General features: G+C 57.2%; 4 protein-coding genes across 4 annotated transcripts; 2 read left to right on the forward strand and 2 right to left on the reverse strand.

Annotated features, from left to right (window-relative positions):
• Window positions 1-610: 610 nt before the first annotated feature.
• Window positions 611-2105, reverse strand: D7B24_006370 (uncharacterized protein; the record flags this gene model as incomplete). Its single annotated transcript, XM_028640502.1, has 3 exons — window positions 611-747; window positions 820-1842; window positions 1904-2105. The coding sequence occupies 3 exons, from the start codon at window positions 2103-2105 to the stop codon at window positions 611-613; spliced, it is 1362 nt and encodes a 453-aa protein (XP_028495253.1).
• A 730-nt stretch (window positions 2106-2835) lies between these two features.
• D7B24_006371 (uncharacterized protein) lies at window positions 2836-6725 on the forward strand (the record flags this gene model as incomplete). Its single annotated transcript, XM_028640503.1, has 6 exons — window positions 2836-2973; window positions 3720-3738; window positions 3906-4149; window positions 4211-5354; window positions 5407-6529; window positions 6580-6725. The coding sequence occupies 6 exons, from the start codon at window positions 2836-2838 to the stop codon at window positions 6723-6725; spliced, it is 2814 nt and encodes a 937-aa protein (XP_028495254.1).
• Window positions 6726-7267: 542 nt separating this feature from the next.
• VAM6 (Vacuolar morphogenesis protein 6) lies at window positions 7268-10739 on the forward strand (the record flags this gene model as incomplete). Its single annotated transcript, XM_028640504.1, has 4 exons — window positions 7268-7349; window positions 7412-9826; window positions 9876-9984; window positions 10055-10739. 4 exons carry the CDS (start codon window positions 7268-7270, stop codon window positions 10737-10739), a joined length of 3291 nt encoding a protein of 1096 aa, XP_028495255.1.
• Window positions 10740-10987: 248 nt separating this feature from the next.
• On the reverse strand, window positions 10988-11314 carry D7B24_006373 (uncharacterized protein; the record flags this gene model as incomplete). Its single annotated transcript, XM_028640505.1, has 1 exon — window positions 10988-11314. One exon carries the CDS (start codon window positions 11312-11314, stop codon window positions 10988-10990), a length of 327 nt encoding a protein of 108 aa, XP_028495256.1.
• Between the last annotated feature and the right edge of the window lie 336 nt (window positions 11315-11650).

The raw sequence follows: 11650 nt of genomic DNA on the forward strand, positions 1-11650 counted from the left end.
AGAGAGAGAGAGAGAGGGGGGGGGGGGTGGCGATGCAAATCACAGCAGGGCAGGCCAGGGTCAGGGAACGTCAGCGGATCAGATAACTCTAGGGGCTCCATCAGGGGCACCAGGGGCCTCTTGGGGCCTCTGGGGGCCTCTTGGGGCCTCTTGGGGCCCCATCCACGCCTCCAGCGCTGAGCCGATTTCGGCGAAACCCCCGATGGCATTCGATCTGATAAAAATCTTTTCCTCCTACGATCCTGGACCCATGGCCGAGCATAGCGTCCATCACAAGCCAACGCGTCATGAGGCACCCGCTACTTACTCGTCACCTGCATTCGCTCCGCGGGATGAGACGGACATGCCTGCGTGCTGTGCTGCTCACCAAGGCTCCAGCTGAGCAGCATGCAAATTTGTTGGACAACCATGAGCTTTACACTGTATCAACGTGCATTGATCAACACAGGTAGCCTTGATGTAAACAGAAATTCTATGTTCCCAAACGCCATCGTACCCCCAAACCATCATATCCAGAGTGCCATGAAGACCTTCCCATCCAAACGGATCAACGGGGTATCAGGTGTCAGTCTTGTGCCATGTGCCTTGTACGCCAACAAGCCAGCCTAAATCAAGCCGCAATCTCCTCCACCTTGGTAGCCTCCTCGGTAATGTCAACGGCCGTCTTCGCAGCCGTCTCGGCGGCAACGACCGCGGCCTCCTCCTCCTCCGCAGGGCTCTTTCCAAGGCCCATCCAGTTGTAGCAGACTGCGGTTCGGTTAGCCAATGTGAGTGGATCAGAAGCATCGGGTTAGAAACATAAAACGCGGCTGCACTTACTCGTGAAGCCCAGGTCGTCCCGGAAGTACGCCTCCATCACCTCCTCGCCATGGATCGTGCCCATGTCAGGGCCGTACGCGACAGCCTTCTTGCCGACGGCGAGACCGATGGCAGGCGGGAACGCCTCGAGCACCTTAAACTCGGGCTTGTGTTCCTGACCCTTCTCCTTGGCGAGGATCGCAATCATGCGCTGGTGCGCGTTGATCGCTGCCATGTGTCCCATGTGCATGGCGCCGCCCGCGCGCTTGATGCCCTCCCACTTGCACGCATCACCGGCGACGAGATGGAAGTCGGAGTTGCTGACGCCCTCGAGGAACAGGCTCGAGTCGACCTTGGCGTAGCCCTCCTCGTCGAGCGTCTCGGCGGGCAGGTAACCCGTCGAGGGCACGGGGCGCGACACGGCCATGATGACCTCGCTGGCGAAGCGCTTCTCGCCGCCCGTGAACTCAACCTCGTAGCGCGCACGGCTGCCCTCGGGGACATCGAGCTTGCGCGTCTCAGCGACGCGGTGGTTGAGGAGAACCTCGACGCCGGCTTCGCGCGTGAGATCGAGGGCCACGTCCTTACACTCGTCCGACAGGTTCTCTGAGGATAGAAGCTTCTCGCGGGAGTGCACGAGCGTCACGTCGGCATCGGGCTTGATGAGCTTGAGCTCGGCCGCCATTTCGATGCCGACGGCGCCACCACCCACAATGACGACGCCATCGGGAGCGTTGTGGACGGCGTGAATCTGTTCCTCGGCCTCCAGGAGGAACTGCTTCCGCAGCAGGGACTGAGGAACGACGGGCCAGGGGCGGCGCAGGCCTGTGGCACTGACCATAAAGTCATAGGAAATGTCGTGCGGGATCTTGGTGATGTGAGAGAGTACGGTGGCTGACTTGGTGGCGGTGTTGATCTCATCAAGGCTGCCTTGGACGAAGCGAATGTTCGGCCTCTGCAGAGCAGGGATGTCTTGGAACTTGATCCAGGTCTTGGCAGCATAGTCGGAGGAGGCAAGTGCGAGAGGAGAGCCGATGAGGTGGACTGCGTAAGAATGTCAGATGGGTCATGATACGTGCGAAGAGGGAGAGGCGGCGGAACCAACAGTAGCCGTCCCTCTCGTCGACAATGGTTATGTCGACGGGGATGCGAGTGAAGTCTGGGTGATGAGAGTACGGGTCATGGGCCATGCGCGGAGAACGGCCATTGCAGATATCCAAGAGGTTCACGACGAAAGAGAGACCAGCGTACGAGCCGCCGGCAACGAGGAGGCGAAACGGTGGGATGGTGTTCTGAAGGGAGCCCATGATGTTGGTGTAGGCTCTCGCGGCACTTAGAAAGATCAGGAATACACAAGTAATACAGAGAAGGAGCGGGAATGCTGATGTGCACTGAAATTCAACCCTCGAGTATGCTTGGAAAGAGGAATAATCTTGCAAGCGACAGAGGAAGAAATGGATGGTTTTCTTGTCTCCATACCCCTCTTTTGGCCTCTGGGTGTCCCGGAAAGTTGGGCATGTTCTGATAGCCAAGACAGGCATTCAAGGGGCGATCCATGGCCACGTCTCCGATGGACCAGTGGCTCGGTCTGAATCGGTGTTTCTCCTCATATGCCGTGATATGAGGAGGGGGGACGTGGTTGTGGAGTCCTTTAAAGTTATCAGATCCTCCTCAACCGCCACTTGACCATTTGGATCGTCGCAACGCCTGCACCGTGTCGTCTAGCGTGCATCGGCTTCACCTGCCCCATCTCGGTTGGACCTGTTGGGCAGCACCGGAAGTCCGAGTTCAGGGAGAAGGATGAGGCGAAGCAACGCTCGCCAGGCTTGGCTACCGCGAGGTGTCTTGCGCCATTTTTCCCGGTTCGACTTGCACCGAAGTCGATGTCATGCCAAGAGAAATTATCTGATCCGAATATCCAGAGCAACCAATTATCTGATCGTTGGGAAACGATCATCCTAGGCCGACTGAAATTTGCGGACGGGGGACCGGCCAGGTCGGGGCTAGACGTCGGTGATCGGTGAACCTCGGATAGCAATGCCCAGCAGCCAGCTAAGACGGCCTGCTTCTAGCATTGAATCTCATCATGTCGGCTGGTGTCCTTCCCACGATTCCGAGGATACAATGGTACGCTGTCTTCTGCAATGGACCGTGAGCACCCATGGCCTAGATAAGGTTGGTATCTATTATGAGGCCACGAGCTCAGCAGCGCAATCGTTTCTGGACCGGTCCTCATCGCCTCGATGAAACCCAAGTCTTGGGCGTTCTCGCGATGACTAGTTTTGCCGTCGACGTGCTCTGTGATCTCGACAGGCGGACTTTCATCGGGTCATTTCTGGAGGAGCTGAATCCTGCTGATGTAGAACCGCTAGAGAGCACATATTTGACATTTGATAAGAGTCGATTCAGACAAAGGTCCGTCCTGTTGCACCTTGTCTATTTCTCACTAAGGACCGACAGGCCTTCGTTTCAAGATTGGTGCAGTAGAACCTTCAACAAATAGCCTGCAGCCAATCCTGTGTTCTGGTGAATCGAGTCGTCCAGGTCATGAAAAATGACCGACAGAGCGTGATTTGTATCTTGAGGGGGCTCCTCATCAAGGGGTTTGCAGTTTGTCACGGTGCAACGCTGGAGAGGACGACAGAGGGTGCTGTTGCTGGGTCGTGTCATGTTACGAAATCATTGACACCATCCGAGGTTGGTCCCAGAAAATTCTGTGGCTGAGAGAAAGTGAGGCGTGCATGTGGCTGAAGCTTTATGACCAAGCTTTGTCTTGGTCGCTGACGTCTGACCTCAATGGAGCTGGATGACGGCTTGCTGCTGCGTGTCTCGCATTGAACTCCATCAAGCACAGCCCGCCCAATAGTCCCCCCACGTGTTGCAGCCTTCAAGACCGGATTCACATTTCCCATTGCAACCAGACGCGTCGTGAAGACCCTCGTGAGTCTACGACCTAGAGCGCTGGCATACCGTCACCCGACACTTGCCTCAGCTGTTCTTCACCATACCGTCCCACGCAGGATCTCGTCATCCCTCCTCTCTCCACCAAGCGGGTCCCGCGCAAGGACTAGTTCGTTTTGACAACGACGACCCTTCCACCACCACAGACCCTCTGGACAGAGGAGGGAACAAGCCAAACTTCGACGACGACGAGTTCGAATTGGTCAATTACCAACCGATCCAGCATCGTCGTCAACTTGAGGCACGACAAGCCCGCCGCGACGAGAAGCGATTCGAGAAGCGGCTGTGGCTGCAAGCGCAGGACGATATGAAGTTTTCCCACAGCATCCAATTCAATGCGGTGCCCGACTGGAGCAGCCATTATGTCGCTTACAGCAACCTCAAGAAGCTGTTCGTAGTGCCGATTTGCTTTTCTACGTCATGGTTCGCACGGCTGACACCTTGTTCACAGGATCTATCAGCTCGAGAAGACAGCCCACCAGGCCACCGGCGGCGATGGTGAGTCGAGACCGCTCATCCGAAACGAAGAACCCGAAGAGGTCTTCAGTCGCGCTCTCGATGTCGAGCTCGAAAAAATATGCTCGTTCTACGTGGCCAAAGAAGGAGAGCTCCTCGACGAGGTGAACGACCTGCTCCGGGACGTCGGCAACCACTCCGAAGACGAAGACATCACGTCAACACCAGGGCGCCGGTCGTCTGACGGACTGCAGCGTGTCGCAAGCAACCCTGGTCGTTCCTCAGTTGACGACAACCTCGAAGACAGCGACGAAGATGACGACGAGACAACCGGGCTCACCAAGAGCAGGGTCAGTGCGGGTGGCCGACGCAAAACCCTGCCCAACATCATGCCCCAGTCCATCGGCGATATGACTGCGTCTGGCGAGCTGTCAAGATCTGGACGTCGGCAGAGTCTGGCCATGGATGATTATGCTGAGCGCACGTTCGCCTTTTCTTCTGGCATCATGCTCAAGAAGCGCATCACAAGCCTCTATGTTCAGTTGTGCGAGCTCAAGTCGTACATACAACTCAACAAGACAGGCTTCCGCAAGGTCCTGAAGAAATTCGACAAGACCCTCGACAAGGAGCTTCGGGTGAAGTACACGGCGGCTTCTGTCGACCCAGCCTACCCCTTCAAGCCTGAGACCATGGAGACGATCGAAGCCAACATTGCCAAGATGGAGAAGGCCTACACTGATATTGTCACCAATGGCGATGAGGCTCTCGCGAAGCGCGATCTTCGCTCTCACCTGCGAGAGCACGTCGTGTGGGAGCGCAATACGGTATGGCGAGACATGATCGGCATGGAGAGGCGTGCGGAAGCTGCCAGCCTGGGTCGAAGCCTGCTTGGCACTGATCCGACAGCCATCACCAGGCGCCTACAAGGTGACAACGACGACACGCCGGTCACGAAGGAGCTCAAGACACCGATCGGCCGTTTTGCCGTGCCAAGTTGGCTGGCAAGCGCAGCCATGTTGCAGCTCCTGTTGATCATTGCCATCTTCTTCGTCATTCTCTTCGCCCCGATCATGGAGAGTCCCGAGCAGCAGAACTGTCTAGCCCTGCTGGTCTTTGTCAGTCTGTTGTGGGCTACCGAGGTATGCGTGCTCTCATCTTTTTTGACGAACCCAATTTGCTGACAGAACGCAGGCCATTCCTCTCTTCGTCACTTCGTTGACGATTCCCTTTCTCTGCGTCGTGTTGCGGGTCGTCCGAGCAGAGGAGAAGCCGTATCAGAGGCTTGACTCAAAGTCTGCGACTGCTGTTGTTTTCTCCTCCATGTGGACGCCAGTCATCATGCTTCTCCTTGGTGGCTTCACCCTGGCTGCTGCACTGTCAAAGTGCAAGATCGACAAGCGGCTCGCGACGTTTGTCCTCAGCAAGGCCGGTACCACGCCACGCACCGTTCTCGTCGCTAACATGCTCGTCGCTGCCTTCGCAAGCATGTTGATCTCCAACGTCGCTGCTCCGGTGCTGTGCTTTTCCATTATTGAGCCCATGCTGAGGACACTCCCTCAAGATTCGGCCATGTCCAAGGCTGTCATTATGGGCATCGCACTGGCGTCTAACATTGGTGGCATGCTGTCCCCCATTGCGTCACCGCAGAACGTTGTTGCTGTTGGCATCATGAAGCCCGCACCGACCTGGATTCAGTGGTTCTTCATTGTGATTCCTGTTGGCATCGTATCGATTGTGCTCATCTGGATTCTGCTGCTCATCACCTTCCAGCCGGGCAGGGGCACCACCATTGCGCCCATCCGGCCTGTCAAGGAGAAATTCACAGGCGTGCAGTATTTTGTGTCCATTGTGACCATCATCACCATCGGCCTTTGGTGTGCTAGCCACCAGTTGGAGTCGGTCTTTGGCGATATGGGCGTGATTGCCATCATCCCAATTGTCCTCTTCTTCGGTATTGGCATTCTGACCAAGGAGGATTTCAACAACTTTCCCTGGACGATCATCATCTTGGCAGCCGGCGGTCTCTCGCTTGGCAAGGCGGTCAAGTCATCCGGCCTGCTCCATACCGTGGCCGGAATCGTGTCGAGTCGCGTTGAGGGCATGAGTCTCTACGGCGTCCTCTTCGTTTTTTCGACGCTGACGCTCATCATTGCCACGTTTATCAGTCACACGGTTGCCGCTCTGATCATCCTGCCGCTTGTGTATGATGTTGGCATGAGCATGGAGGAGCCCCATCCCAACCTGCTCGTCATGGCTGGCGTGCTCATGTGCAGTGCCGCCATGGGTCTTCCGACCAGTGGCTTCCCCAATATGAGTAAGTCGATCAAATTGTCATTTCCACGTACGAAGCTAATCAGCATGCAGCTGCCATCATGAAGGAGGACCCGACCGGACAGAGGTATCTCCAGGTCAGGCACTTCATCAGTCGGGGTGTGCCGAGCAGTGTCCTCACTCTCATCGTGGCAGTCACCCTCGGGTATGGGCTCATGAGGGTGGCTGGACTCGACTAGATATGGACATTGGTAGCCATGAAAGGAAGAGCGTAGGATATTTTCCGACTGCACAAGCTTTAGCATTTTGTGATGGGGTTAGAACTGGAGCCTGGCATTGTTGTCTTTGGTGTTCTGAATTTTGTTTTCCTGCGATTTACTCGTGAGCCACTTTTCCATAGCTGGCCACCTCAGTCAGGTCCATAAATTGCGCCAGTCATATTGTGATTTCAAAATAAACCGAGCAACTGAGCTCGTAGTTCAACAGCAGGAAACTGGAATCATGAGCGCTGATGCATTGGTGATGGCGGCAGCCTAGTGCGGACAGTGCATGTCTTGAGCCCACACTGACCATCGGTCATGCACTGACGTCGTTGCTCCTCGGTAGGACGAAGCTGCTTCGAGAGCCAGCACGCAAAGAGCTCCGCAGCAATCCCTCTTCGCGCCCAACGAGCATGAGCTGTGCATGCGACCACAGGCTCCCACACATACCTAGACCTACACTCTGCTGGATGAGGGCGCCAGGAAACTGAGCTTGCGCGGTTCGCGAGCCGGACATTGCCATGTTGTCGGCCTTTACAGCTCGGCCCATCATCGAGCTGAAGCAGCGAGACAAGAGCAAGATCGAAACAATACTCGCCTACGGTGCGCGCCCACACTGACAGATTGTTCCTTGTTGATCTTCTTTGCTGACCCTGTCTGCGCAGGCGACCGCATCCTCGTCGGTCTCAACAGCGGCGCACTGCGCGTCTACCGCCTCAACGAACTCCCTCCCTCCGAGCCCAACGGCTCTGCCCACACCAACCCGCCCGACGGCGACGACGATGCGTCTCTGACGCCGCAGCCGCCGCAGCCGGCGCCCAAGCCGACCGATCTGCTGCGCGAGTTGGAGAAGTTCTCGACGCGTGCCATTGAACAGCTCGCCATCATCAAGGAGGCCACGACCCTCGTCTCGCTGTCCAACTACTACATCTCCCTGCACAACCTGCAGACGTACGAGCTGATCGAGACGCTGTCGCGCACGAAGAATGCGTCGTGCTTCGCCGTCACCTCCAACATTGTCAAGGACCCAGACACTGGCATCCCCGAGATCATCAGTCGGCTGGCCGTGGCTGTTCGGCGGCGGCTGCTGGTATGGAACTGGCACGAGAGCGAACTGAACGCCGACGTGGAGGAGATTACGCTCGCCGAGTCCATCCGGACGGTGACGTGGGTCAGCGCGACAAAGATCGTCTGCGGCATGAACGCGGGCTACGTCACCGTCGACGTCGTGAGCCATGATGTGCAGGACATCATCAGCCCGGGATCCAGCGCCTCCGGGGGGCAGGCGAGCCGCTTCGGCGCTGTCAGCAGCGCTGGAATGGGGTACATGGGCCTGGGCGGCTACATGCCCAAGCCGCTGGCCGCGAAGCTGGCCGAGGGCGAGATGCTGCTGGCAAAGGACATTAATACGCTCTTCATCACGGACGAGGGGAAGCCGGTCGAGAAGAGACAGATTCCGTGGCAGGCAGGGCCGGATTCGATTGGATACTCGTACCCCTACATCGTGGCGCTGCAGCCACCGGCAAAGGGGTCCCTGGAAGTCAGGAACCCGGATACGTTGTCGCTGCTACAGACCCTGGCTCTTCCTGGCGCTGCGCAGTTGCATTTCCCGCCTCCGAATCTCAGCTTGGCCCACGCCGGCAAGGGCTTCCACATCTCGAGCGAACGGTCAGTGTGGAAAATGGATGCCACCGACTACGACTCGCAGATTGACGAGCTCGTGGAGAAGGCCAAATACGATGAAGCCATCAGCATACTGAACATGCTAGAAGACGCCTTGCTGAAGGACAAGACAGAGACGCTCCGCGAGGTCAGCATGCTCAAGGCGGAAGCAATGTTCAAGCAGAAGAAGTTCAGGGACTCGATGGACCTCTTCAACGAGGACCACGTGCACGCTCCGCCGGAACGCGTTCTGAAGTTGTACCCGCCGGCGATATCAGGTGAACTCTCTGGCTGGGGGCAGTCCCGCCAGGACGAGGCAGAAGAAGACAAACATGACGGTGATGGCTCGGCAAAAGACACCAACGGGGACTCGCCGAGTTCTGAGAACCCACCAGAGACGGCAGCATCGCCGGTCAAGGCGACTGGCGGGTTCGCGAAGCTCTTCCTGGGACATCGCAAGGCTCCAGCGTCAGACACCGCATCCATCGCATCTAAGAAGCTTGGTACGGATGTAGAGGACGCGCCGAGCATCAAGGGCAAGTCTTCTGACGATTTGTCACTTGAGGACAAGGATCTGGCAGATGCTGTTCATGCATTGACTGGCTATCTCGTGGGAACCCGGACACGGCTTCAACGCGTCATCGATCCGGTCACTACGAAATTGAAGCGGTCTGACACAAACGGCTCAACAGAAGAGGCCATCAAGAACCTGATGCCAACGTCATCCGACGAGTCGGATGCGCAGCGCGAAGGCGAGCTTCAGAGGACGTTCAGGCTCGTCGACACAACCCTTTTCCGAGCTTACATGTACTGGCGGCCCCAGCTAGCAGGTTCCCTGTTTCGCATTCCCAACCTGTGCGACCCCGAAGTGGTCAACGAGAAGCTACTGGAGCATAACAGGTTCACGGAGCTGGTCGACTTCTTCTACGGCAAGAAGCTGCACTCACAGGCATTGGAGCTGCTCAAGCGATTCGGTGCAGCGGAGAAAGCCGACGAGGCAGCGCCGACATTGCACGGTCCCGAGCGCACCATAGCCTACCTGCAGAACTTGCCTCCGCACGAGATCGACCTGATTATTCACTATTCGGAATGGACACTGAAACGCGACTCGGAGCATGCGATGGAGGTTTTCATCGCAGACTCCGAGAACGCCGAGACGTTGCCTCGTGACCGTGTTGTCACCTTTTTGAGGAGGATCGACGCCCATCTCGAGCTGCAATACCTCGAGCACATTATTGGCGAGCTCGACGACTCGACACCTGACTTCCACAATCGGCTGGTGGAGCTCTACATTCAGCTGCTCCGGGAAGGATCCAGCGAAGGCAGTCAAGACGATCTCATGGTGCGGTTTGTGGAGTTTTTGCGGGAAAGCAAGCAGTACAGCCTCGGCAAGGCTTACGGGCTCATCCCTCGAGACGGTAAGTTTGTTGACGATGAGCCATTGTGAGATGAGACTAACCGTCACAGATCCTCTCTTCTACGAACCACAAGCGGTTGTACTGAGCAACATGGGATCACATAAACAAGCACTCCAGATCTATGTCTTCAAGATGCAAGATTATACCAAGGCAGAGGAGTAAGTTTTATCCGACGAGCAATTTTGGGCTGCGTAACTGACAATCCAGGTATTGTAACCGTGTTCATAGAAACGACGATTCGAGTACATCGCCGGAACGGTCGCGACCTTCCTCACCCGAGGACAAGGACGAAGACACTCCCTCCATCTACCACACGCTACTGTCACTCTACCTGACACCACCGGCACCTCACAAGACGGCCCTCGAACCGGCCCTGGATCTTCTGTCAAAGCACGGCTCACGTCTCCCCGCCACGTCAACCATGTCACTCATCCCGAGTACCCTGCCGGTGAGCGAGCTCGAATCGTACTTCCGCGGCCGTATCCGCTCGGCCAACAGCGTGGTCAACGAATCTCGCATCGTTGCGGGCCTGCGGGCGACGGAGTACATCTCCAGCCAAGCCCTTCTCTTACTGGGCGACGGCATCCCTGGCGGACAGGGCGGTCGCAACCGGCGTGTCGTCATCACCGACGAGCGGCTCTGTGGCGTGTGCCACAAACGCCTCGGCGGCAGCGTCGTGTCGGTGCTGCCAGACAACACGGTGGTCCACTACGGATGCCTGAACAGGGCGACGGCGCAGAAGTCGGACGGCCAGAAGGCGGGAAGTTGGGGGCGAATGCGCTCGTCGACGCGAGACCGGCCAAGCGTTGTCGGTAACGGTGGGGAGGGAACCTGGCAGCCGACGAGTCCCTCAACACGGGAGCGAGAGGCGCCTCAGGGTGGCGGCGGTGAAGGCAAATATGTGTTCTCCTGATGACCCTGAGGCGGCTGTTCGCTTCTCTTTTCCCCTTGTGACCTTTCCTCGTCTGGTTCTCCCTTTTGTCCATTGATAGCATTTTCGACGCGCGAGGAGGGTGTGGGAGACATATACCCCTCATGTTCAGATAGTAGAGCAGCAAAGCATAGTCAAGGCAGTGCGGCGTCTGCGGCCTGTTGTTTCTTTCTTCCTTCACTCTCCGTCCCCTCGCTCCTCATTTCCGTGTGCATAATGTATGCATGCGTTCAGTCCTCCTCCGGGAGCTCCTCGCCGTAGTTCTCCTCCTCTTTCGCCTCGTCGGCGGCGCCTTTTCCAGTGGCGGCGGGGCCTCCGGCACCGGCGGCGCGCTGTTTGTCTTCCTCCATTTTCTGCGTGAGTTGCGTGTTGACGTCGGCCTGGACGGTCGTGACGAGGTCGCGAAGGCGAGCGAGGAAGGCCGATTTGTCTGCGGCGGACGTGGACGAGGGCCCGTCGGTGCTGGCTTCTGCTGTGAAAGGAGTATCGGTAGGGTGGCTGTACTGGGCAGAGAGCGACAGCTTCTGCGTGCTCACAGCGGAAGATGGCTCGGCCATTGTGGCCGGTATGCTTGTCGGATTTTCGGGGGGGGAGGGGGAGGAAGTGATGCTATATAGATGCGGGGTGGTGAAAAGTACTAGGTGAGTGTGCCCCGCGGTGGGTTGGATTTTAAGGTCGTTCGTTTCCAGCATGGAATGCTAAGGTAAGCAGAGACACCCCGCCATCTCATCTGGCTGCTGACAGCGGGGCAGCTTAATTGGAATGATAGCTGCCCCATGTTGGAGACTACCTTTCCTTGGGTGAGATACCTTGGCGCAAGTTGTCCTCAGGACAGCATGGATTCGAAGCGCAGCTTGGGCTCTGGGAGAACACGGTGGTAAGGAGGCTGAGGG

Source organism: Verticillium nonalfalfae (assembly GCF_003724135.2).
Source record: "Verticillium nonalfalfae strain VnAa140/NRRL 66861 chromosome Unknown scaffold_45, whole genome shotgun sequence".
NCBI lineage: Eukaryota > Fungi > Ascomycota > Sordariomycetes > Glomerellales > Plectosphaerellaceae > Verticillium > Verticillium nonalfalfae.